The sequence below is a fragment of the Sinocyclocheilus grahami genome, unplaced genomic scaffold, assembly GCF_001515645.1.
Source record: "Sinocyclocheilus grahami isolate Dianchi unplaced genomic scaffold, SAMN03320097.WGS_v1.1 scaffold151.1, whole genome shotgun sequence".
NCBI classification, from domain to species: domain Eukaryota; kingdom Metazoa; phylum Chordata; class Actinopteri; order Cypriniformes; family Cyprinidae; genus Sinocyclocheilus; species Sinocyclocheilus grahami.
This window is the reverse complement of record NW_015505330.1, coordinates 850,154-877,889: the sequence shown is the minus strand read 5'-3', so window position 1 is coordinate 877,889 and position 27,736 is coordinate 850,154. Positions and strand designations below refer to the sequence as shown.

Here is a 27,736-nt window from a genome sequence, read left to right as displayed (position 1 = left end):
ATATATATATATATATATATATATATATATATATATACATACATACAAGATTATATTAAACTGTGTTATTAAATTACTAGTGTTCTTAAAGATTAAATATGTTTAAATATGGATAATATGAATATATAAGTAAAATATATTACGAAATATTTTTAAGATTTTTAAATTAATAATTTAGAAGGGCAAGATGTTCTCTGTTAATCCTTCCTCACATAACGTGTGTCATTGCGAGGTATGCCCTACAGTGCAGCGGTCTGGCTCCCCACACACTGTTCTTTTGAGTGTAACTGAAGGTGAAAAGCTGTGTCATTCAGTTCCCTTGAGAAAATACCCAGCATGCACTCTGAGAATCACTAAGAACCACGAAGAATCTGAAATGAGACAGAACCCTTATTCTTGGAAAATGAGGAGTACGAAAAATAAGAGATAAAACAGGTATGTGTGTGTGTGTGTGTGTGTGTGTGAGAGAGAGAGAGAGAGAGCGAGAGAGAGAGAGAGAAAGAGAGGAGCAGCAGAGCAAGTCCGAAAAATAGGTTAAAGATGCTGAAAACTTTAAAAACCATGAAAATGAAAAGTATGGCACAGTAATCAGAAAGTCTGCGAGGAAATAATTAGGGAGCAAATGCAAGCATGAAAAATAAGCCAAAGAGCACACAAACAAGAAAATAACAGAATAAAACATAAACAGGAAGAGCACAGAGTAAGACTATTCTGTCCACAGGAGCAGACAGCTTTTAACCTAAATTTTAGTATTCATGACGCACAACCAGAATGAAGACGCACACAAACAAATTGAATTCAATCTATTCTCTCTGCCTTTGGAAAATCCTACATAATGGGTTTGTTCTTAATCTAATCCTGCATTTCAAATTGGGGGACTATTCGTTTGAGAGGTTTTCTTTACAGTGCACTGCATTCAAACACACATAGACTGAGGTAGGCATTTACTAGATAAATGGTTTGAAGTAGCAGCAATCAACACAATCAAGGTGTGTGAAGAGGAGACTGAGGAAAGGACTGAGAAGAAGCAGGGAAGTTGTGTCAGGATGGAAAGTAAAGAACTGGGCTAAAAAGGACAGGACAGGACAGGACAGGTTAGGACAGGACAGGACAGGAAAGGGAAGGGAAGGGAAGGGAAGGGAAGGGAAGGGAAGGGAAAAAGAACAGGGCAGGAAAAGGCAAAGAAAATAAATAGAAAACAATGGGAACAAGGTATAAGAAAAAGCAAGAAATAAAAGGAAAAAAAAGGAAAAAGGAAAGGATAGGAAAAATCAAAAGAATGGAATTGGCCCAGGAAAGAAAAGATATTAAATGTAAACACAGGGAAACAAACGACAAGAAAGGGATAAGGAAATGGAAAAGGAAAAGGAAAAGGAAAGGATGACAGGCAGGAAATGAAAAAAGGAATAACAGGAAAAGGGATAGCAAAGGAAATGAGAAAGGAAATGGATAGAAAATTACAGGGAAAAGAAAAGTAATTAAAAAGATGGAAACAAGGAAATATGAAAGGACAAAGGACAAGAAAAGCACCTCTCTTCTTCACCTTTTCCAAGGAAAGGAAGGAAAAGGTGAAGAAGAGAAGAATAGAAAGGGGCAAGAAAGGAAATGGAAAAAGACAGTACAGGAATAAGGATAACAAAAGAAATTAAAAAGGAAAGGGACAAAATAAATCAATAGAAAATGACAGGAAAAGAAAAAAGGAAATGAAGGAAAGGAGCTTAATACTAAAGGGCAGGAAAAGTAGAATGAAAAGAAAATGAAATGAAATGACAGGAACAGGATAAGAAATGAAAGTAAAATGACAGGAAAAATGAAAAAGGGAAAAGAGGAAAAGAACAGGAAAAAAGCAAAACAAAAGAAAGAACATTTTGCTAAATGTAGGCAGCATCGGTGAATAAGTATTAGAAATAACATACCAGAAGATCTAGAAATGTTGAGTCAGTCGTTGATGTTAATAACAGATCCCACATGCAAAACTGACCTCACACCCACTAATGAGTGTACTGTGTGTTTGTGACCTTGTGCAGAGTGAAGTGAGTCTGGCCTAAACTTTCTGACTCATGTATTAAACATGGAGCTGAGAGCCATCAGGCTCAGTAATGTCAAGCACATGAAATATAGATTACCAGTGACCTAAAACACCTCCTCAACTCCACTCAGAAACATCATTACCACCCCATTTACATTCCATATAAAAATATAATAAAAATGCACACAATACATCAACTGTCACTCACATAAGCAGCGAGATCAAGCGTTTTTGTATTATGTTCTGAAAAGACTTTATTGAACGCCTCTGTAAACCTTGTAATTCAAAAAAGATATGTAATTTCTCTTCAATGGAAAACTGAACTCCGAAATTAAATTCCAGTGAAGCAAAAGAAAACCACACTACCGCTTTGACAAACCATTTCATCTCAAAGTAATTCTATATAAAGCTTTCAAATTACTTTTATCTTTCTTTCTATCTCACTCCTCCATCTTTCTTTTATTCCCTCTCCGCCCCGCTGTTTAAAGTGTACAGTGTAAAATCTTCAGGCATTTGCAATCTTCACATAATTTTCTTATTCTTTTATGTTCCCTTTTCCATCATTATATGGGTGTATATGTGGGTGTGTGTGCAGTGGGAGATTTTAGATCAGTCGGAAGTTTTTTCTCAAGTTTCCTGCTTGTGATTTGGTGCTTCCGTCATTAAACTGGCTCAGAATCAAACAAACAACACCACACACAGCAGATCAAACGAGCAAAATCTCACAACTCACAGAACCGTTAATCTGACACACAGACTTCCTGTTGCAGATACACAACAACAACAACATAGACACAGATGACTGAAAGTTAAATTGGAGGCCTATAAGAGATGTTAGAATGAAAAAGAGCGAGAGAAAAGGCGGGGGGATTTGTTTGAGTGCTCTAGTTCAGATGAATATGTATTACTGCCTTTGATCTAAGAGCATTTAACACCTTGTGATGAACCTACTTCCCTCCTTGCCTCTCACTGCAGCACACACTGTGGCATCAATTTTTACCAAAATGCTACAGTTATTACCAGGTGCGTCATACCCATTCAGACTGATTTCTGAGAGTGTTTATGATTTATTGGCATCTTTAAAAGCCGTTTTATACAGACTGCATTCACAACTACCATTTTCTAGCCACTGATGTATTTTACAGCTGAACAATACTAGAAAAATATTTCTCTAGCAATTTCCTTGACTTGGGATTTAATTAATATCTATGATTTTTTTGTAGGCTAAAACTGCTATTTTTATTTTATCTGATAATTTCGTTATTGTGGGACCCTGCAGCATGCAGCATGGGAAAATAAACACATAGTATATGCAGAAAACACAAACACCAAGCATCTTATTATCCCACACTGCATGCATCTGACAATCTTTTTTTTTTATTATTATCTGGTTCAGAAGTTCACACAAAAAAGAAAATGTTGCCAAAATGTAAACCTCCTCAGGCCATCCAAGATGTAAATGAATTTGTTTCTTCATTTAAACAGATTTCAATGAAGAAATTTAGCATTACATCACTTGCTCACCAGTGGATCCTCTGAAGTGAATGGGTGCCATCAAAATGTGAGTCCAAATAAAATAAAAAGAACATCACAATAATCCACAAGTAATCCTTCCTGTTTCGTCCTCTCACATCAAAATCCACCAACATATTTGTTTAAAGTTGTTTTGAATTTTTTCGCTTATAAACAGTGCTTGATTTGTGCTCTTGATTCTGACGAGAACATTTTAACTGGAAAAAGAACAATGGATTAAGGACTCATATTTTATGCAAAAGCAGTGGTTAAAACATCTTAAAATTATGGATTTGTTTCTTACAAACACGCAGCTTTTCACTTCACAAGATGGTAATTGATGGACTGGAGTTGTGTGGATTACTTGTGGACGGCACCCATTCACTGCAGAGGACCAATTGGTGAACACAAGATGTAAATGTTCTACATTTCTCCAAATATTTTCAGATAAAGAAAGAAAATCATCTACACCTTGGATGGCCAGAGGGTGAGTAAAATTTAAGCAAATTTTCATTTTTGGGTGAACTATTATTTTAATTCTTTAGAGTTGCTATTTAGGATTATGGATTCACACAATTCTCCAACCCCACATATGAGCAATAATAGTAGTGATGCTCGCCTTAGCGAACATCGCTAATGATCCGCCCCAAGTTCACATGGCTGAGCCAGAAACATTGTTAAACCATTCAAACAAAAAGCGCATTATTTTCAAAACCCCACAGAGACACCATGCTCACTTTTTGGGGAAATCATTGTACAAACAGCTTACTTATAGCAGTCTCTGCACATTAATCTTTGACAAGAGAACGCATTTTTACAACAAGTAAGTGTGGATAATTCATACTGTACTTTGATACTCACCCAGAACAGCAGGTTGAAGAGGAACATCATGTATTTGACACAGCACAGGCATCCACGAGCCATCTTCAGCTTTTCGAATTCTAGGAGCAACACAAATGACAAGTCCAGGTAAAACACAACGTACTTCCCACCGGCAGACACACGCTTATCCTGAGGCTTCCCTCCAGGCGGGATGGCGACAACGGCACCGTCACTCTGTGCCATTTGATCTTTGACATTTGACCCCCGGGAGCCATAGAAGGCCCCCAGGGCCAGGCGGTGACCCCGACGGGCCGCCCGGGTGAATTCTGACTCTGTGCTGTCCAATGAGGGGCTTCGCTGGACCTCGGATTCGTGGCTCTCACACCTCTGCATCATCAGATGAAGGCCGAGCAGAGGGCATGTTTCACACACACTCACACACGCTGCAACTTAAGCTGCATGTGTCCAAAGTTGCCATTTGAAAGGCTTTAACTTAAACAGCTGTGCTCACAAAAACACAAGAACTTCAGAGGTGACAGATGTCTAATGAGAGGGTTTTCTCGAGGTCGTAATTCCTTTGCATTGAAAACGTCTTCCTCCTGGTGCTGCCTATTTGTTTTTTCCCCCTTTACGCTGTTCCTATTGTGCGTGCAGGAAAGCAGAGCATGTGCTTTCAACTTTCCCCGCTCTCTCTCCATCGCACTCTTTCATTGCTCTTCGTCGGCATGATTCGCTTTGCTGCATGTACCACTTTTTTCTCTGCACGATCTTGCTTCCCTGCAGTGCTATTATTAGAGATCTCCTCTCCCAGCTCTTCCCATCCCAACTAGTGCTCCGTCCCTCTCTCTGCATCCTCCTACCTTCATTCGTTCATCCCTCTCTCTCTCTCTCTCTCTCTCTCTCTCACTCTTTGGTTCCTCCTCCTGCACTCCGGCCAATCTCTTTGCAGGTCAATGGATGCGTTATCTCCCTTCCCATGTACCTTTGAAAGTATCAGTAGCCAAGCGGGGAAATGAAAGCTGATTGAGGGCATAAATCAAATCCTAGCACATGTATGTCTTATCCCTGCGATATTGTCTGACTGTACATGCCATCTCGCTTAATCAGAGTGTTTTTGCAGAGATTGTGCAGTGCCAATGTTTTCAGGTCATTTCTCTGTTGTCATGTCACGTAAGTGTAAAAAGTGCATCTGATTTGTTTTTTTTGGTGTTGTGTGGATGGTGCTCTTCATGATCTTTCAACACATTTACATGTTAAAACACATTTCAGACAAAAAAAACATGCATTTGCTTTCATACTAGGTCAGAATTTGGTCTGTGCTGGTGATATTTTAAGATAGACAGATAAACAACAAAACATCTGTACACGCAGTTATTTATTTACTTTTTTTTAACCAACCAACCAGCTACCAACAACCTCTCAAAAGCAACTGCTTAGCAATGCCATAAAAACTACCTTAAACAGCTTCAAACTAATAAATCACCTTCAGCTTTGTGGAGTTTAAAGCTTCCATTTCAATCTATCAAAGCAATGTCAAATTCAATAAGAGTCCTTTTTGTTGCAAGTGATCCTGATTTAACCACTGGCTAGGATGCTTACTGACCTCTAACGTGAGCTGCAGTGAAGCGTGGATGAGACAGCTTGAAAAACAGACTGATACTGGGTCTAATACAGTACAGTTCCTTCAACAGATTGTACTGTCTCAGGGTACTATGTCACAATCAATTTACACAATCCATGTTTCCAGACTTCTCTACCACTAGAATGTTCTGGAAATACATATTTTCAATGTTGCATCAGCTGAATGATTGACACCCTATTCGCAATAGTATAACGGAGAGAACAGATTGCACATCTATACCTCACAGCTGTTTTTTTAATAATGACTAAGATTAATAAAAATTTTGTGAAATCTATACCGCAGGGTATGTCATAGTTTGAAAATGAATAATGAATATTTAATTTTATTCTAAAATGCAAAAAAGGTTTATTTTAGGCTTAGTCTGAAACATTATAATTTGGTTAATATAAAAGCAATACAAATAATTGTATGTCCCTATTTATGTAACTAAACATGCATATGTGTGTTTGGGGGATATTTCTGTAGAGATCCTCCTGTGACTACTTTTTGACTTTTTTGTTATAATTCTTTCCCTCCGGTGCTCTTTCCGCTCTAATTAAATGGCATTGTGATCTTGTGTAACTCAGTGTGTGTGTGTGTGTGTGTGTGTGTGTGTGTGTGTGTTACATGGAGCTGCTCTGTATTTTACCCTGCGGTGGCTTTGTGAGATCTGATGTTCTCAGGAAACTCATTAGACAGGATTTATTAACTGAACAGTGTTTATTTTGCTGCAAGGGTGGACAATACTTTCCCACAGCTGCACACACTGGCAGCAAATTTATACACCTATACTTTTGAGGACCTCCCATAAATGTATATTGTTATTGTCAATTTGCTTATTTTGCCTATATTGCTTTTTTTTTTTGTAAGGATTTTCCCTGACAAGTCAAATTTTATCATACACTATGATCAAACATTTAAAATCACTGAGAAGTGTTTATGCTAAATTATTTTTTATAAAATAATTTTTAAAACACAATAAAAAACAAAAATCTGTAATAAGGTTAATAGCTATTTTTGCAGAAATGCATTAATGCATTAACTTGAACTAACAATGAGCAAAATTTTACAAGTATTTAATAATTAAATAATAATAATTTAGCAAAAATTTTTTTTACATTTCTAAATACACTATAGTTCATTGTTAATGCATGTTCATTCATTATAGATTAACTAATGTTTATTTATACAACCAGAAATGACTTTTGTCATCATGACTCACAGATAGCTATACTGGGCTGTTCCCAAATAGTAATTATTATTATTATATATTTTTTTAAAATAAAAGTTAAATAGTTTGAATGGAAATGTGCTTATGAGTACATAATTTGGCACTCAGGGGTATTGCAAAACAAGTACACTACAACATGCTTTGGGCAAACTATTTGCTAAAATTAAACTCCTGATTCCGTTCTCCGCATCTTGCGGGAACAGCACATGTAGTACTACACATCGAGTGTCAGGCCCGAATAGCGGCACATGTAACACTCCTGGGATACTCTTCTGGAATATTTTATGGCTTGTGCGTCTCACGTGGCTTCTGTCTGGGTGCCTGAATAGAGCATAACAGGAGAAGCAGTGCAGAATATCTGTTCACAGGTACTTAACGCATCCACAGTCAGGAACAGCACTCATTTATTATACATAAAGAGAAGGGAGGACAGAGAGGATTGCAAGATATCTGATGGAGAGAGAGAGAGCGCGAGAGAGTGAGAGAAGGAAAACGACAGAGAGTAACAGATGTGTTCTTAAAGTTCCTGTTAATTGTTTCCTCTTAATGTTAACCAAAGCTTTGTTGAATGTGTATTTTTAGTACAATTTCTGAAATCTCTTGAGTATGGGCATGTATTGGTGCTCAGACATTATGTAAATCATGCCAGAGTAGTGCTATATCTGGAGAACTTTTTGAAAATCCTTCAAGAGATGTCTATTCAGTAAGCGTACAAAAATCACACATGCACTAGCTTGAGAAGTGCTAAAAATGTTTTATTATAGTTATAATTATTATATGATTATTATTATTAAAACTTTTGGGGCCACAGGATTTTTTGTTTTTGAAAGGCTCTTATGCTCACCAAGGCTGCATTTATTTAATCAAAAATACAGTAAAAAAATATATATATTGTGAAATATTATTACAATGTAAAGTATCACCAAGGCTGCATTTATTTGATCAAAAATACAGTAAAAAAATATATATATTGTGAAATATTATTACAATGTAAAGTTACTTTTCTATTTGAATGTATTTTAAAATGCAGTTTATTCCTGTGATGCAAAGCATTATTACTCTAGTCTTCAGTGTCACATGATCCTTCAGAAATCATTCTAATATGCTGATTTGATGCTCAATAAACATTTCTTGGCATTATCAATGTTGAAAACAGCTGTGCTGCTTAATATTGTTGTGGAAACTTGATTCCCCCCCTTGATTATTATATTTGGAATATAATTTTTTTAATAACATTTAAAAAAATGTTATAACATTTTATATAACATTTTATAACATTATAAATGCCTTTACTGTCACATTTGATCGATGTAATGTGCCCTTGTTGACTAAAAGTATTAAATTCTTAAACAAAAATGTATTATATTATATTATATTAGTCCAGAAACAATGCAGAATCTTTAATATTGCTCATTAAATTTATAGAACAAATTAGCTTTTTTAAATGTTTAAACCTGCAAGTTTATTTTTTCTAAATTTGAATTTTAATTTGGGGCCACAGGATTTTTTGTTTTTGAAAGGCTCTTATGCTCACCAAGGCTGCATTTATTTGATCAAAAATACAGTAAAAAAATATATATATTGTGAAATATTATTACAATGTAAAGTTACTTTTCTATTTGAATGTATTTTAAAATGCAGTTTATTCCTGTGATGCAAAGCATTATTACTCTAGTCTTCAGTGTCACATGATCCTTCAGAAATCATTCTAATATGCTGATTTGATGCTCAATAAACATTTCTTGGCATTATCAATGTTGAAAACAGCTGTGCTGCTTAATATTGTTGTGGAAACTTGATTCCCCCCCTTGATTATTATATTTGGAATATAATTTTTTTAATAACATTTAAAAAAATGTTATAACATTTTATATAACATTATAACATTTTATAACATTATAAATGTCTTTACTGTCACATTTGATCGATGTAATGTGCCCTTGTTGACTAAAAGTATTACATTCTTAAACAAAAATGTATTATATTATATTATATTAGTCCAGAAACAATGCAGAATCTTTAATATTGCTCATTAAATTTATAGAACAAATTAGCTTTTTTAAATGTTTAAACCTGCGAGTTTATTTTTTCTAAATTTGAATTTTAAACGCAATTCCCAAATCTTTAATCTGGTCACAGATTTTTGGACTCCACTGTATGTAATAAATGCTGGCCAGATGTGTGTTTAAGGAGTATTAATTAAACAGACCCCAAGGAAGCACAATCTGCCATCTTGTACAACACTATAATGAACATCTGCCTGCCAATCTACTCAGCGCTTCACACACACACACACACACTCAGATACACCTTCTCTCTGTACACTATACTGTACGACAACTTCTGAGACAACAAGCTTTTCCTGCCTTTATAGGAATGTTTCTCATCGTACATGACTGTGGTTTCAAAGAGGCCATTTCGTTCAGCTGGACGCGTCGGCTTGCATGTAAACCGCACTCTTGGGCACTCAAGAGGGATGTATTCCTGAACAGTCTGCCCTGTATGCAAATCAACTAACATTAACTACCCATCCAGGGAATGCTGGTTGACTTGCTGGCAAAAAGCACATTTTAACACTTTCCAGTGAAATGGAAGTTGCGCGGACCAAAATTAGTGCTGATTTTATCCTCCAGCAAGCAAAAAGCTGTTTTAACCTGCTATATGCCTTTTCTTTCTAAGAATCATAAAGAAACTACAGTGAATAAATGGCATAAAAATACAAGTGAAGTCACAAGAAAAGATAATAAACAACACTGTAAAAAAAATTTAACTAGTCAATTAAAATGATTGGAGTACGTTTTACAGGAAAATACTATTTCAGTGTTTCTACTTCAAATATTTTTTCAGTACTTTCCTAAAATTGAACCCTTCTACCTTGCATACTCAGGTTGAATCACTATTTACATACTAACTGTGCAATAGTACATACTGCATGCTAGATTATAATTAGTCCCAAGTCCCAAACCATATGTTAAAAACAGCATTTTACAGGTATTGTTAATGCATACTATTTCCATGTATGCATAGAAATAGGCCTATACATGCTTTTCGGGCTAATGCCCAAAACCCCCCAAAACTTATGTTATGTAAAATAAAATTATGCAGCAAAGACGTCTGTGATATATTTTTCTTATGCAATATGCTACACACACTTCATTCACACATAAAAGCCTTTAAAGCCGATCTCTCAGTACCTTTTACATTAGTAATGAGCTTTTGTATCATTGAAATATCTCAACACACATCGCGTCCATGCTAGAGAGTAAAACGTGTAATATTATCCCGAGTCACATTGGATTGAAGACTTATGACTGTATGCAGAATGACTAAAGCAACAGCAGAAACAGGAAACAGCCTGTCTGATATTTTTATAACAACTGGCATTTTCATAAGACCAACTGTTTCAAGCAATGACATTTCTAATAGCTTCCCAACACATGCATGAATATTAAAGATGGCATGCCTTCCATGCAGAAAATTGCATTTTCAAAACAGAAAGAATCCCTTTGATGAATGAGATTCTAGCTTTAAAAACAGGTGAATTAATTGCCTCTCAAGCATCCGAAAGTAACCTGTCAAAAAAGCAAGCCGATGTGCATATGTTATTTTGCATGTGTGTGGAGTTTAAGGTTAGAGCGAGAGCTACACAAAAGGATCAGTTATTGTAAAAATGCCCTTTGATGCAAACATTCAGCACAGGACGTACTCTTCCTGTGTATGACAGCCTGAGGGCATGTGCTGTCTCAGTCCTAAATTATGTCATTAGCTCTTTTTTTCTGTTCGCTATTCAAAAGAGGCTGCACTCTGACCTGCTCTAGCTCACACTTGACATCTTTTCTCTGTTTTTACAAGACTATTTAGCATTAACTGTGTGACCTCTTTGGAGGTGTGAGGAATTTTAGGATGCACTGCCCTCTAGTGTTATTAAAATGTGATCCTGGAGTCTGGACCACAAAACCAGTCATAAGTACACGGGTATATGTAGCAATAGCAAATAATACATTGTATGGGTCACAATGATTGATTTTTCTTTTATGCCAAAAATCATTAGGATATCAAGTAAAGATCATGTTCCATTAAGATATTTTGTTGACTATAACGAATATTGCCCTATCCTAACAAACCATACATCAATGGAAAGCTTATTCATTCAGCTTCAAATGTATACTGATGTATACATCTCAATTTCAAAGAATTGACAATTATGACTGGTTTTGTTGTCCAGGGTCACAAATAGGATGTGCTATCTCTACTATCTGGCTGTGGATGAGACTTGGCCAGACTTAAATGCATACTGAAGTGGTAAAGTAGGCTATGTAAAGAAGAGAGACTTGAGTCAACAACATATTTTCAGAGCAATGAGTGGTAACTGATGAGATATACTGAGATCCAATACTGAGATCCAGGAAAAAAAATAATAATAATTCTTAAAATTATATATTTTTTTAGATCTTCAAACTTAAAGTGACATAAAATGCTGACTAGTTCTCCAAATATATGACATATATGACCCAACCTCATTTGTTTAAAAAAAATGAATAGCAAATATTAATATTAAAAGAAGAATATTTAAACATAATAAAACAATGAAAGAAGAGTTTGAGTTTATATATACACGTGTGCGTGTGTGTATAATATTATATACATTCATTATCTTCAAAAATTACCCAAAGATGAAAACAACTATTGTCCATAACCCCTGCCCCTGTATTTATATGCACAAGACAAAAATTAAACATTAAGTCACATTATGATTATGTATGCACCATGTTAACATATTAACTTGATTGTCATAGAAAGATTTAATTATTTTAAAAACATTAAGTTAATATTTTAATTCGAATGAAAGAGCTGTATTAAATTGATTTAATCGGTTCGGATCATGCCGAAATATACAGTAATATTCCAGTAGCTGTAGAGTTTTTTCAGATTAAAGGCTTAACCACAACACAGACCTTAACAGGCAAATGATGTGCGTGTATGATCAGTGTTTCCATGAGTCTTGCTTCCAGAGATGCGCTTTTTAGATGCGCCAAGTCTGCACATTCCAGTGCAGCGCTAATCACACACACACACACACACACACACACACACACACACACATACACACACACCCTGAACAACTAATCGAAAGTTTATTGAATGCTTAAAAAGCTTAGTTTAATTAAACTGCAGGCCTTGAACACAGATGCATACTTTTTACATGAACAGCGCCAAATCTAGCCTACTTCATCTACTGTAGCCTATCTATCTGCGTAAGTCGCATATCTTTCATATCAAAAAGTTTCCGTAGTAGCAGAGATTTTCCTGCTAAGACAGACTGATCTAGTTTGACGCATTTCAACTTCCATATACGTTTATTTTCGTTTAAATACCACATTATAACCACTTAACAAAGGAAAACTGGAAGTATTTCCTTAAACGGAGATATAAACATACTAGCAACTGATAGACATTAACAGTACAACAAGCCAAGAGCACATACTTCCATAGTAAACAACTGTAAATATTAAAAATATAGACAAGATTAACATTTTTGACGGTTTTTAAGTCTTACTCACCTTATTGGAAGCACAACTTATGATTTCCGACTTGCTTTCTTCTTCTTTGCGAGGAAATCTCCTCACTTTCGTTTGCGTTTGTTTATATAGAGGTAAAGGCTGTTTTAACTGTGACCAATAGACGTAAAACGCATATAAACTATCGGTAAGCAGACTTTTGATTTCATGGTAATCAAAAAAAAAAGTTCCGGAGCTCGAAGAAATCGGAATGGCAGTAAGTTTTCCCACGAACGGAAACAGACTGTAGCAGGAAAGATGGAGAGGCGTGACTTCACTCCCGTTTACGGTCAGAGCGAGAACTGCTGTAAAGCCACAGGAAAACACTGCTGGCATTATCCAGCAGGGGGCGCCAGTCCACACGCAATCCCACACGAGCGTGATTAACAATATTCAAAAATAACGAGGCTTGTAATACCTAAAAATATAGTGAATGTAGAAGTAATTGTGCAAAAGAAACTTTTAGTCCCCGAAAACTTTATCTCAACAAAAAGCCCGTGAAAAAAAGTTGCGTAGCCTTTGAAAATGTTGACTGACAGCCTTAAAGATGTCAAACACATTTTTATATGAGCTATTTATATATGATGAGTTCATTTGCAAAAACCAGATAACTCAAAAATCATGTTTTTTTCATTGTCCATTCCAATTAAAATAACCAAAAATACAGCTAACACAATAAAACAATGAAAACATAATTAAAAAAAAGAGTTATCTGTTTCTGCAAATAAACTCTTCAAATATTGCATAATGACATTTTTACACCCCTGTTACTAAGACGCATAGGTCTAAATACACTTATTTTGTGCAATTCTGGCATTTTCTGCAAATAAGCATTTAATAAACATCACAAAAGTGTATAAAACCAGGCATATTAAGTTTTATTTTTAATAATAATTTAATAATTGATAATAATTTTGGTAATTACATCAAAATTATGACATTGATTTTAGTTTTTATTACTTATTAGTATTAGCATTATTACTAATGCATTAAAAAAAGCTACCGGAGTGTCCCATATTCATGTCAAAAAAACAAAATAGTAGTCAAACTCCAAATGAAAATAGTCCTCACATTTTTCTCAAAAGAAAGGTTGTTTAATGCAAGTAAGTAAGTTTTACAGAATAAATATAACAACAACAAAATGTAAAACAAATTCTGTGCAAGTATTGTATATTATGAAGTGAAAATCAAAAAAAAAAGAAAAAAAAAAAAGACATTTCATCCAATAAATGTATGTGAATATATTGAGAACGGACAATTGTGTGTGAGGTTAGCTTATACAGGTTAAACAACAGAAATTGTTGCCCTAAATCAGGTCCAAAAACATTCCAATCATACATTAAGAAGCCTTATTTTGTATATCTAAGTTTACATGCGCCAATCTCTACTGTAAATTGACAATGTGGTTATATATGCCATTCTATATTCATTTCTGTTAAGCCTAAACGCGGTGGATCTGGATAACACAACAGACGTACCTTAACTTTATCAACAAAGAGAGCAAACAAAAATATGTTCCTTTGCATAGTTGCAGTCTTAGAGTAGCATTATTTGGCAGCAAGACATTGCCATTTGTCCTAATCAGGGTCTGTATTTTGCAATCTCTTGCCGAATCCTGGGATTCATTATTTAGACACCTACTGTATGTAGTTGCACATACAGCCCAGAGTGCAGGTGGACGGGCCAGTTCGGACCGATGAAAACAGCAGCTGTGTATTTTAGTTGCGCAAACAGACACAGAGTAGCCCTTCAAGCGGTATGATGAGATTCATGCATGTGCGAGTCAGTCCCAGTGCAGACTGAAGCCCTTGGAAAGCATGACGGCCTCCAGGTCACTCTCCTCCTCTTTTTCTCTCACTCGTTGCTCCTCCAGCAAGGCCACCAGTGCATCTCTCTGCTCCACCACATCCAGCATCTCGCTCAATATACGCCTCTCCTCCGCCAGCTCATCCTCCCCCTTCAGATCGTCTGAGAGAGAGAAAGAGGTGCTGTGAAGCTGTTATTAACTGAAGAACCATTTAACCACAAAAGATTAAGGGGAAGTTGAACTATTAACTCTATATATTAATATACTCTGCGTGTACTAACCGTCCACCGCCATGCGCTCTCTCAGCTCTTGCTGTAGTCGACTCTGCCTGTCCTCCAGCTCCAGTTCACGTGCACTGAAGACAAACCACACAGATGAGCACATAGCAAACAATACTAGACCGAAGCGAGAAGCAGAACACTTATGTAATACCTGATGCAATCACACAATGCCAGATCAGTCCGCACAGTTCAGACTATTATTAAACATTCAAACCGTTGATACTCACAATATCATGAGCTCAGATTCATAGCGAACGAGAGCATTCTTCTCCTGCACCAGCTTAATCCACTGATGCATTAAACTAGGGTCATCTTTCTTTCCCATTCCTATGAGAGAGAGAAGAGGAGGATGGGACACTGTATGGACACGCTATCATGTGCATGAATATGCTTATAAGCAGGGTCCAAATAAACACTTTATTGGCTTTGGCCCCTCAATATAACATGGTTGAACTATAAGAATGATAGCTTGAAATGTGAAGCATGTGAAATTAAAGGCATATATATAATAAAATAAAATAAAGAATAAGAAGAAATATTATAATTTTTTTTTGCATTTATGTATTAAATATTTGTATTTTATTTATTTATTATAATATTAATTTAAAAACACTTTAAAAATATATTTTTGGACCCTGCTTATAAACTACACTACTGTTCAAAAGTTTGGGGTCAGTAAGACCTTTTAATGTTTTTGAACCTCTTGAGTCTCTTCTGTGCTCACCAAGACTGCATTTATTTGATAAATAAATACATTAAAAGTGTGAAATATTATTAAAGTAAAAAAAAAAGTTTTCTATTTTAATATATTTTAAAATGTAATTTATTCCTTTGATACCAACTGAATTTTCACCAGTCATAACTCTGTCACATGCTCTTTCAGAAATCATTCTAATATGCTGATTTGGTGCTTAAGAAACATTTCTTATTATTATCAATATTGAAAACAGTTGTGCTGCTTCATATTTTTATGGAAACTGTGATACAGTTTTTTCAAGATTTTTTGAGGAATAGAAAGTTTAAAAGAACAACATTTATTGTATTACTTTCGTAACATTACAAATGTCTGTACTGTCTCTTTTGATCAATTCAATGCATCCTTTGCTGAATAAAAGTTCATTTCTTTCAAAAAAATCTTACTGACCCCAAACTTTTGAAAAGTAGTGTATATAAATTTATCAAAACGTGCAAGCAGACAAAAACAAACAGCACACATACACAGTGTCAATTCCCAAATAAGACAGGATGCGACTTTTTATATGTACTGACAGCCATGCAGATCAATAACGTGCTATGCCCATGCAACTCCATTGCGAAAGGTTACAGAACCAAATTTGAGATTACAGGAGAGAATATCGTACTTAGCTGGTGAAGTGGAGGTTCTTGCACTACATAAAGAAAAAAGACTGTACAGACATAAACTGAATGATCATGTTCTGTCCCTTTGGCTTTGGCTGCGTACAGCAGGGCAGAGGAAGGAAGAGAAGAGAGGAGAGAAAAGTAAAAGGTTTTAGAATTTAGTGCTATTACTCAACCTGCACTAGAGGTGTGAGACTGGGGAGGTGTTACCTTCTGAGGAACAGCAAGGACAGAGATAGACAGGCCTTCTACGAGGAGAATCTAGAAAGGGCTCGACTAAGACCGCAGAGATCGGCAGAAAAAAAGAGTGAGAGGAAGGATTCAGGAATTCAGGAACGCAACCATGCAAGGATGGGAATAATAGAGGAATGTGAGGTGTGAAGCTGAAATGGGTCGAGTTGGATGTCCAGTCAGTGGTCTGACTGACAATCTGCTGTCTCAGAAAGTAGGCCAACGGAGAGATAAAAGTTCTAAAAGTCCCTAAAGCAAAAGTTAAAATAGCTTCTAAAAAATGCCATCTTCCCTGACTAAAATGTATATGTGTATTTCCAACAGTACTGCTATTCAAACTTAAAAAAGACTGTACAGACATAAACTGAATGATCATGTTCTGTCCCTTTGGCTTTGGCTGCGTACAGCAGGGCAGAGGAAGGAAGAGAAGAGAGGAGAGAAAAGTAAAAGGTTTTAGAATTTAGTGCTATTACTCAACCTGCACTAGAGGTGTGAGACTGGGGAGGTGTTACCTTCTGAGGAACAGCAAGGACAGAGATAGACAGGCCTTCTACGAGGAGAATCTAGAAAGGGCTCGACTAAGACCGCAGAGATCGGCAGAAAAAAAGAGTGAGAGGAAGGATTCAGGAATTCAGGAACGCAACCAAGCAAGGATGGGAATAATAGAGGAATGTGAGGTGTGAAGCTGAAATGGGTCGAGTTGGATGTCCAGTCAGTGGTCTGACTGACAATCTGCTGTCTCAGAAAGTAGGCCAACGGAGAGACTAAAGTTCTAAAAGTTCCTAAAGCAAAAGTTAAAATAGCTTCTAAAAAATGCCATCTTCCCTGACTAAAATGTATATGTGTATTTCCAACAGTACTGCTATTCAAACTTCACACAAAATAATGTTCCTTTTAGCAACATCATATGACCCCTTTAAGAAAAACATTAAAAAAACATTTGTGAGGTTTAAGCTTAAAACACAAAATACACTTATATTCAAGATACATTCTATAAAAACAAGCCTTCTATAAAAAAAAATCACCTTCTGTTAAAAAAACAAGTTAAACTGGTTTGCAGTCTTTTAGGATGGTTTTAGAGTGGTTTTGGGCTTCTTATAACCGGTCAGGCTGGGAGACCAGCTAGACCAGCTGAAGACCAGCTTGGCCATGATGGTTTTGAACCAGCTAAGACCATTTTAAACCAGCTAAAACCACCAAACCACATTAGGCTGGTTTAAGCGGGTCTTTTTTTTTATCAGGGATTCTATCTCGTTCAACTTTTTTATTATTATTGAGATATTCATATTTATTTGATTATATAATGTAAAATTATATATTTAAAATTATTTTATTATTGATGAGACAAAAACTGATTAAGAACAGGATTTTTGCATGAAACAACATACACAAGTAATATTAAAGTTATGTAAAATAATAAAATGTTTAAGATATATAATATATACATAATATAATATAATGTTTAAAGTAAAATAATGTTTTGAATAACTAAATCCAATTTAATCAGTTCTGAATCTTTAAATTGACAAATTAATAAACAATTTAAAAGTTTCTATAAAACTATGATTTCTGAGGCTCATCCACTTGACAAGACGGTGACAGGTGATTGACAGGTACCTGCTTCGCCTCTGAGTGCTTTCTCCACAGCTACACCCTTCTCCTCCAGCTGCCTCTGCTTGACCTCCACCTGCTCCAACTGACGCTGGATTATCTGAGATGACATGCACAAAAATAAATATGCATTGTTTAAGAGGCACATGAACAAGAATGCTTCAAAACAAGTCACACACACCTGCGCCCTGTGCAGCCTCCGCAGCTCCTCTTGCTTGGCCTGTCTGCGCGCTGCTCTCTGCACTCGGCGTGTCAGCTTGGCGTTGAGTTCCTCCTCCGTTTCTGCTCTCTGAAACAGTGTGGTACAGAAACTTATGCTGGAAGGGTCCGGGAACACCACCAAAACACCTACCACCTCTGACGGACATGACGACACTGGGGTGGCTGCCTTGGTTGGCAGCTCTGGCAAAACGCTGTGTTTCTATTGAGGAACAAGATGCTGAGTGTTGTTGATTCAGCCAATGGGTTTAAAGATTGAAGGGGCTCAACACATTTGAAATAAAAAGATGCTACCTTAGCATACGCCCTCTTGAATGCCAATGCATGAGGCACGTAAAGCAACTCAGGAGAGAAAAGGCAGAAACTGAATTAATTTATATTCTATATACTCTGTATTTTGAGTACAACAGCTAAACAGTGCTAACCACAGCACAAACTCCATTACAAAACACATGTCTATGTGCTAATAACCACAAGCTACATTCAGCTCTCACAATCTAAAATCTGAAAAACAATTCATTGCCATATTTGATACCTCTTCCCCTTCGTGTACCTCCTCGTATATTGTTTCTTTCAGAAGGTCTGACTTGATATCAGACAGTTCTTCCCACAGCTAAGAGCACAGCCAGAAAAAGACATTAAATTACCTCCAACGTTCAATAATAAAACTCACGAAGCATTAAATGATTCCATTATTCCAGCTATAAAGCTCTAAGGAGTCACGGATAAATGCTATTTTATATGAGTATACATATAAAATATTTGAAGACTGAAGAGGACCATAAGAAAACGTAAAGGACAAAAATCAATACAAAAGGAAAATGAGTGGCAAAGAGTCATATTATGAGAAATCAAACTTTCCTTGATTTTTTGAAAAATGAAAGAGTTCATTGAACTGTGAAATCATGGCATCTTTTAGATAAAAACAATTTATTGGAACAAAGCTGCAAAAATGACTCACTCTGAAATCCTTGGACTTCTGATACAAAGCATCACATGTGAAAAGGCCAGTTACATACAAGTCTCAAAGGCATAGTTCACCCAAAAATGGTCATTAATTACACACCCTCATGTCGTTCCAAACCCGTAAGACCTTCGTTCATCTTCGGAACATAAATTAAGATATCTTTGATTAAATCCGAGACCTTTCTGACCCTGCATAGACAGCAATGCAACTGAAACATTCAAGGCCCAGAAAGGTAGTAAAGACATCATTAAAATAGTCTTTATATCTTTTCCATTAACGAGAGTACCATGACGCACTCGGAACCAGAAAGCTCTCGGATCAAAAATATCTTAATTTGTGTTCCAAAGATGAACAAAGATCTTAAGGGTTTGAATCGACATGAGAGTGAGTAATTAATGACATATGTTCATTTTTGGGTTAACTATCTCTTTAAAGGCACAACAGCAAAAATTCCCCATTTAATTCTAAAGCTAGCAGAATGTCTATTGTCAATAATATGGCAACATATGAAGCACAGCTCACATAGTAGTCACTTTCAAACCACGCAGCTAAATATCCTTTACTAAATTTCCAATTGCATGGATTCCTATTGAGTATTAAAATATGCAAATTAACATTAAATGTGACCTTAAGGATCAGAGAGAGTGGAGAGGAGTTTGACATTACCTGAGCTCTGAGTGGACATCTTTCTAGAAGAGCATGGCAGGACAAGTCTGTGTCTTCAGAGAAACTCGGATTTTTCCGGAAACACAGGTCTGCAATGTGGAAACACTCTTAAAGTCATGTTCATGTGGGAATGTTTATTTATAGATCCATCCATCCATCCATCCATCTCACCTGATGTTCTGTTGATTCCTGACACTTTACGCTTGCTCTCTGTGTTAGTTGCGGCAGGTAGAGTTTCCGCCACCATCGCAGTCTCCTTCCTCTTTTTGTCCTTCTTATACACTGAGAAAACTGTCTTCCAGAGGGACTTGTGCTTTCCTGGCTCCCGCTGGGCCTCAGCCGCTCCATTCATGCTCTTCCTGCTTTTACGGGGTGAGAACAACGAGTTGCGCTTTTTCTCCTTCTCCTCCACGCCGTTGTCAGCCCCCCACAGCTTCATCTCTGACCTCCGAAGCCTGACCTCCGGTCCCCCTGACAGCAGTGGGGCAACCAACCGGTCTGGAAGCGTCCTCCTGTGCTCCAGCCTATGGTTGTCCGTCTGGCCTACGGTCTCTGTGACACTGGATCTTTCCGGCAGTCTGGAAGTCCCTTCCGCCTCGTCTCCGCACAGGATCTCAATTTCATCCGGAGGAAGACTCCGAGCTTGATCGAGCTCGGGTTTAAAACCGACCCGCTGTGGAACAGGAGTAGCGAAGGTCGATGAGAAGACCATAACCTCTCGGTCCAGTATGGGTTCAGAATGGTGAAGGGCGCAACATTGCTTGCTGACAATAGGGGAACTAGATGGACTGTACGGAGGAGTAGGAAGACCTGTATCTGGATTTAAAATGCTTTCATTTCCAAATGAGGTGGAATTGAGGTCCAAATCCTGCTTGTCCCCCATCACACAACCTTCTACAGTGATGCTCAGTCTGTGGATTACAGAACAGCGGCCTATCGTCTCTTCTAATGTGACACCTGCATCGCCGTCCATAGTGTAAGATGGTTCAGGCGGGGATGTACTTTGAGATGGAGTTTGTGAGCTGGAGTCACGGTTTCTTGGCGTTTGGTTGGCAGAATTGGTATTGCAGGACGTTATGTAGGCGACTGAGGTGTAGAAGCTTTCTTTAATGTTAGATGTTTGGGCTGCTGTATGTTTGAGGTCGCATTCTCTAGACAGAGGAGTCAGGCCTAAACTCTTCCTGATCTCAGCACTCTTCAGCCAGAACTCTTCTACAACCTCTGACCTCTTGACATGTGGGTTCTCTGGATTTGTCGACAGCTCAGGTGTGGGTGTGGGACCTGATTCTGGTGGTTTCAAGGAGGATGGGGACTCTGTAGATGACTGGTGCAATAAAACAGACACTTCTTGTTCCTGTTGGTCACATAGTTTGGACTCTCTGACTGAGCTGGTGTCTATATCTGTGTCGTCACTGTATCCTTCATAAGACTCTGGTTATTAAAAGCATGAAAGGATAAGGAAAAAAAATAATTAGAATGGGAAAGAATTCTAGAGGAGTTCTAGAGTCTTCTTAATAAAATAGTTTTGTGGGGGAAGTAGTGCAGCCTTTCAGTTGCTCTTAAACAAGCAATAATATGAAGCAGCCTGAAAAAGATTGTAAAGAGGGCTTAATCATGGTACAAATAAACTATAGAAAAGCAAATTTATTGTTTTGGAGTTTTTTCACTTTTGATAGATCCATATTCTGAAACTATATTTCTCATTAATTCTTAAACATGTACAGTAATATATATATATATATTTTTTTGTTTGTTTTTTGTTCCCCCCCAAATAGTTCCTATTATGAGTGCGCATCTAACTATTGCTACTGTTATGACCTTAGAGTAGTATTACTTGTACCATGTGCATCATTCTTTTTTTGTACATTTTGTGACTATATTTCTCATTAATTCTTAAACATGTACAGTAATATATATATATATATTTTTTTTTTTTTGTTCCCCCCCAAATAGTTCCTATTATGAGTGCGCATCTAACTATTGCTACTGTTATGACCTTAGAGTAGTATTACTTGTACCATGTGCATCATTCTTTTTTTGTACATTTTGTATACATTTTGGCTGTGCATTAATTTTTACTGTCTAGGATATATAAAGTAGGCTAACTCCTTTATTTATACTCCATAAACTGCAAATGTGATTAAAAGTATGTGCTAACCAGGCATAGTGCATTAAAGTGACAGTTGCTTTTTATTATTTCTTTTGTGGCAAACAACAAAGCCTTGTCCCTTAGTGAAATCTTACTGGTTCAGAATCTTACACTATGTAGCAAATATTTTGGGATTAGTAATGATTGTTTACATTGTGCAGCATTATTGCGTTCAGTGTGAACAAATAAATTGCTATGCGAAAACTTGTCATTTCGTACCTGGTTAGGACAATGTTTAAGTTAGTGACTTAAAATTAGCAAAATATATAAAACAGACAAACTAAAACAACTGCAAATTATTTCCATAGCATAACCCAAAAATGTAAAAAGCCAATTGCAAAATATACAAACATTAAAACACACTGTTAATCATGCACAGCCTGCAAATGAAATAACCTGCATCAACATCTATTTTAAGATAAAATAATGCAAAAAAGGCTAATGAAGGCCATCAATGGTCAGGGGCGGTGCTACCTTTAACAAACCCCGCCTCCTCTTCCTCAAGCCACACCCCTGAGAGCCGTTCTCTCTCCCAAGGGCAGTACTCACCCTCTACACAAACACGTCAACACACCCCAAAACACACACACATTCAGTGGTGAATGCACAACAATAAACATACAAACAAGCATGACAACATTCACCTCGCATACAAATACACACAAACATATTGTGGGAATATGACACAAAAAGAGATATTGAGAGACATTTAATCGAACAACACCTCATCTTAAGATGATTTCTTTTATTTGATTTCTTCAATAAACAAACTATACAGTCAGACAATATCAAACTTTGCCCATTTTAACAGAGCCTTTTCTAAAGAAAATTAACAGAAACAAACACCCACCATCACTAGAATTTCCCTCGTCTTGTTCTTCTTCTGAAACTGCTCCTTCTTCCTCCTCCTCATCCTTGGCCTCCTCCTCCTCTTGCTTTTCCTGGTTCTCTCCTCCCTCTTCCTCCTTTAGCTCCTCCCCCAGGTCTAACTCTCTCTCTCCATTGGTCCTGATGTTCGGCCCCTCCTCCTTCTTCCAGGCAAGCTCCTCCTCCTCTAGGTCTGACTCAGAGCTACTGAAAGCCAAAAAAGAGACTTAAAAAGAGAATTTATCCAGGGAAAACATGCCAGTAAATATTAGTAACATAAGAGGAGCATGTTTTATACCTGGACTGCTCCTCTGTGTTTTTCTCCTGCAGGCTAGCACTGAGGTTGTGCTGTGCAAGTGTCTCCTCTGGGACCTCCTGCAGTGGGCTGTCATGTTGTTTTGGACAGAGTTTGTAGTTCTCCAGCTCAATGCGTTCTGGGGTACCACACAGTCTCTTGGCCAGGCTGGATACTATGTCTGGGTGGGCGCTGGAGGACCAAGAGTCTGGTGGGGTGGCTGTGCCCACTGACCCTAGAGAGGACAAAGACGTAGAAGCCGAGGATGGAGCAGGGGGAGCCTATAGAGACAAAAACACAGACAAGTCACGTCAATAAATGCATAAATAAATGCATAAATAAATAAATAAAGTTACACTTTATTTTAAGGTATCCTTGTTAAAGTATAATTATACATTTGAGTCCTGAGTAATATTAATTAACTACATGTACTTACTATATGTTTAGGGTTAGGATTAGGGTTACTTGCATGTAATTATGCATAATTTATTGTTATTATAATAGTAAGTACATGTAGCATGTGCAACAAGGACACCTTAATATAAAGTGTTACCATAAATAAAATAAATTTAAGTAAATAAATACTTTTTTAATTGAAGAAATTGATATTCCAACTTTTCTATGATTTTCTTTCCATTTTTATTAAATAAAAATAAACAGAATTATCTAAAAATATTTTAAATAAAATACAAATCTTTGAATGCCAAATAAACAAATAATAGAGTCATATACACATGTGTGTACATATATATATATATATATAAATATTTACGACAAACTAAAACATTTAATAAATAAATAAATAAAAAATATGGTGCAGGTTAAACTATTAAAAAAAAATAGCTTCCTGTTTTTACATAAATGTATTCACAAATCTGTCAGATGTATATAGTCATTATACTGATAATGCATGTGTGCTATAAAACATACATTTTTCAGTTTTATACATATCTAAAAACAGGCACATAGAGGATCTAAAAGAAGTATAATGGTGATCTGATGAGGTTACCTGAGTAGGTCGAGGGGCCACAGGTGGGATCGGTCTCTTTCTCTGAGCCACGCTGGTCATTCTGTAGCTGAAGTGGTGCTTACAATAAAACTTCCCTGTACAAACCAAAAGAAAAAAAGACATGAGAGAGCAGGAAAATAAAAAAGTAGCTGATGCAGGGACTAAATGTCTTATTTATACCATTGCTTGAAGTCGGCCCGAATGCCGCCTCTTTTTTTAAACTTGAAGTGTTTGAATCATGTGATCTATACGACCCTATCAGTTAGAATCTTTTGGTGTTTTGATTCCTATTTTTGAAAAATGTTTAAAAGGGATTTTGCTGAGGGCCTTCAGTTTGTGTGTGTGTGTGTGTGCCCCACTGTCATTATAGGGCTTTTAACAATAAAAGCCCTGTCCCAACACACACATTTCAGACCTTATGACTGTGCAATGGTAACAAAGGCGCAGTTTGTTTAGTCAAAAACAGTCGCCTACAGTCAGCAACAATGAACAGCAGGCCATTTTCACACGCTGTGTCGCTCATCTTGTGACTACATCCATTAAAAGCTAAACACCTATTGTTTTTGATTTAAGCATAAAATCTTAAAAACACAAAGTACTGATAATGATCATTTTATTAGTGAAAGTATGAAGTGATTAATCATACACACACCATGTAGCTGGTCGTAAGTGTAGTTGGACAAGCGTAACGTTGTGCTGCAGTGATCACACTGGAAGCAGCTCCTATGGAAGAACTTTCCCTCCGCGCTCAGCCTTTCCATGACATAAACGCGACGGCCGCAGAAATAACACACATCACTGCCGCCCATATTCTCAGGAAACTCCTTTTGAGAACCCTACAGGTGAGAGGTCAAAGGTCAAGAATCAAAATAAAGATGCTTAACATGGACAACTACAGCTGTCAGGACAGAACTGGGGTGACAGTGTGCATTAAATAATTTTATATTATTATTTGTTATTTTATTATTTATTATTTAATATTTTATTTTTAAATTACTTTTTATTTTATTTTTCATTTTAATAAACATAAAACAATATTACTATATTAAATAAAATATGGCTGACACAATGAAAAGCTTCAAACAAAGGCTCAGATTTCACCACATGCATAGAAACAAATTGCAGCACTTTTTCTTGGAATGACAGTCTAACCAAGCTGTAAAGCATTGAGCCTTATTAGAGAAATTGGATTAGAGCAGGAATTGACACACTTACAGTAATTAGTAAATATAATGCCAAACAAAAGTCAAGGCTGGGTTACAGACCTTATACACACAGTAATAAAGGCACTAAAAGGGACACAAGAAGGTTCAGTGTTAGGGAAGATTTGTCGCCGGCACTACATGTGAACTCTTACCAACTCCCTCCTGTGAAGGAGCTTGGGAGCTTGATCCTGCTGACTCTGAATCTGATTGGCTATCTGCTGAGCCAATGAGCTCACTCCGCCCGTATACATCTGAATGTAGCTCTACAAATCAAAAGATGAGCATGGAAAACAAGCAGCAATGCAAAATGCTTCTGAGATGAAAACCATCAAAAGAAATGATGCATGAATATCCATGAAAGCATAAAGGTGTGGAAATGACAGATTGGTCTTAGAAAATAGAGAAAGGTAACAAAAACGATTACTATAAAGATAACCTTAACAATAGCTATATTAACATCTACATTAATGGGCAATAATATATTATAAGCACACACTTCAGTTATGACATCTGCCGCTTGAGTGCTTCAAAGTCTAATTGTATTTTGATTGGATTTTGGCTGTAAATGTTTTTATCGTTCATCAAATGGAAAAAAAAAATAATTCTGAAAATGTTTCCAATGATATTGTTCCTCCATGTAATTATAGTTATTGCTGTGATGTGGTAATTCTCATAGAATTACAATGATTATTCAAATGTTATAGCCTTGGTTATCATTATAGTTATCGTCTTTGGTGTGAATGCCATTAAATTCCTCCTACCATTTCCAAGCTAACATTTAAATCATTTGTGCCGCTTGCTAAAGCATCACAATTACTTTTGTGTAAGGAATTATCTATCTATCTATCTATCTATCTATCTATCTATCTATCTATCTATCTATCTATCTATCTATCATCCATCCATCAATATAAACCTGTCAGTCACAGTCAAAGTCAGTAAGTAGCATAGAGAATAAGACCGAGATAATAAATCACTCTGTCTGAGATTCTTCAGTTAAGACCCTCAAATCACATGTCCCATGGCCTCCAGTCACTGATAGGCTGTTGAGCCCTAGGCCAGTTCACACACAGAGCTTCTTCATAACCTGAGCTAATTCATACTAAGCCCCAGAGACCAAAGAAGCTTAAATCAGAACCAGATTAACTATTTGTGTACAAAAATGCACACTACTGGACCCGTCTTATCTTGTAGCACAGGTGTCTTTTTACCTTCTCGCTTTAAATCAGCAGAGAGTGAACTCTGACCTATTCCTTGAAAGGAAACACATCAGCTCCTGCTGTGTTGTGTGCTTTTTCTTAAAGGGATAGTTCACCCAAAAATAAAAATTCTGTCATTAATTACTCACCCTCATATCGCTCTTACACACTGGGTGGTGGTAGGGATGTAACGATTAAGCACGAGCCGGTTGAAAATCGATTAAAATATGTGACGATTCAAATCGGTTGAGATGCTAAACAAAGCGCGATTCATTTAGGTGTAGGAGTTTATATGAATGTATGTCTGAGGGGAACTTACTGTCTTTAGAAAAGTTTAGATGGTATTTTTTCTTTTCATCTTGCCTCTGTATAATGCATATTAAAGTTCATAAGTGCAGTGCTGCTTTGTTTACAGCGGAAACCAAGGAAACGGTTAAAGCGCCACCTACTGACAGAGAGTGAATCTGCGTCTCGTTCAGCTCAGCTTTCATGCAGATATTTTTTATGTATAGTTTCACAAAACTGAAGTCAAATCATTCTGTTTTTGCTTCAAATTTCGAAATTATACAATCTAATTTAGATTAAAAACTGTTCATGTTTTATGTATGCAGCATCTTTGTTTGGATCATGATTAAAATGCAGTGGTTGCCTCTCATTTTAAATGGAAAGAGCACAGACAAAGCCTTATTTTGTTTATATGAAGAGATTTTTTTTGTGTGTTACTTATTTGATTTGGGCTTGTTTTAAAATTTCAATTTAGTTTTGTTATTTACATTTACATTAGCCTATATTTAAATGTTGTTATTTAGCAGACGCTTTTATCCAAAGCGACTTACAAATGAGGACAATAACAGCAATCAAAACCAACAAAAGAGCAATAATATGCAAGTGCTATATTAGTATATTATTATAGTGTTATATTTAAATTTCACAAAGAAACGTGCAGCATTTTGTCCAAGCAATAATAAAAGGACACACTTAATTTATAACTTGTCTTAAATCTCATTTTGTAAAAAAACAAATCGTGAATCAAATCGAATCATGAAATCAAAATCGTGAATCGAATCGAATCGTGAGTTGAGTGAATTGTTACATCCC

The 27,736-nt window shown here is 36.5% G+C and overlaps 1 protein-coding gene and 1 pseudogene across 1 annotated transcript in view; both read right to left on the bottom strand.

Moving 5' to 3' along the window:
- Positions 1-5,208, bottom strand: part of LOC107592211 (tetraspanin-9-like) — a 9,551-nt pseudogene extending 4,343 nt beyond the window's left edge.
- Positions 5,209-13,866: 8,658 nt separating this feature from the next.
- Positions 13,867-27,736, bottom strand: part of mical3b (microtubule associated monooxygenase, calponin and LIM domain containing 3b) — a 33,209-nt gene continuing 19,339 nt past the window's right edge. The window contains exons 17-34 of the mRNA XM_016281626.1: positions 25,592-25,702; positions 24,887-25,070; positions 24,235-24,329; positions 23,229-23,506; positions 22,914-23,137; positions 22,538-22,615; positions 20,086-21,345; positions 19,915-20,003; positions 18,817-18,894; positions 18,576-18,623; positions 18,244-18,483; positions 18,069-18,162; positions 16,964-17,029; positions 16,828-16,848; positions 16,223-16,294; positions 15,089-15,188; positions 14,862-14,935; positions 13,867-14,741 (exon numbers count right to left, since the gene is read on the bottom strand). Coding sequence (XP_016137112.1) covers positions 14,557-14,741; positions 14,862-14,935; positions 15,089-15,188; positions 16,223-16,294; positions 16,828-16,848; positions 16,964-17,029; positions 18,069-18,162; positions 18,244-18,483; positions 18,576-18,623; positions 18,817-18,894; positions 19,915-20,003; positions 20,086-21,345; positions 22,538-22,615; positions 22,914-23,137; positions 23,229-23,506; positions 24,235-24,329; positions 24,887-25,070; positions 25,592-25,702 — 3,297 coding nt within the window. The 3' untranslated portion in view covers positions 13,867-14,556. The remainder of the gene's footprint in view (positions 14,742-14,861; positions 14,936-15,088; positions 15,189-16,222; positions 16,295-16,827; positions 16,849-16,963; positions 17,030-18,068; positions 18,163-18,243; positions 18,484-18,575; positions 18,624-18,816; positions 18,895-19,914; positions 20,004-20,085; positions 21,346-22,537; positions 22,616-22,913; positions 23,138-23,228; positions 23,507-24,234; positions 24,330-24,886; positions 25,071-25,591; positions 25,703-27,736) is intronic.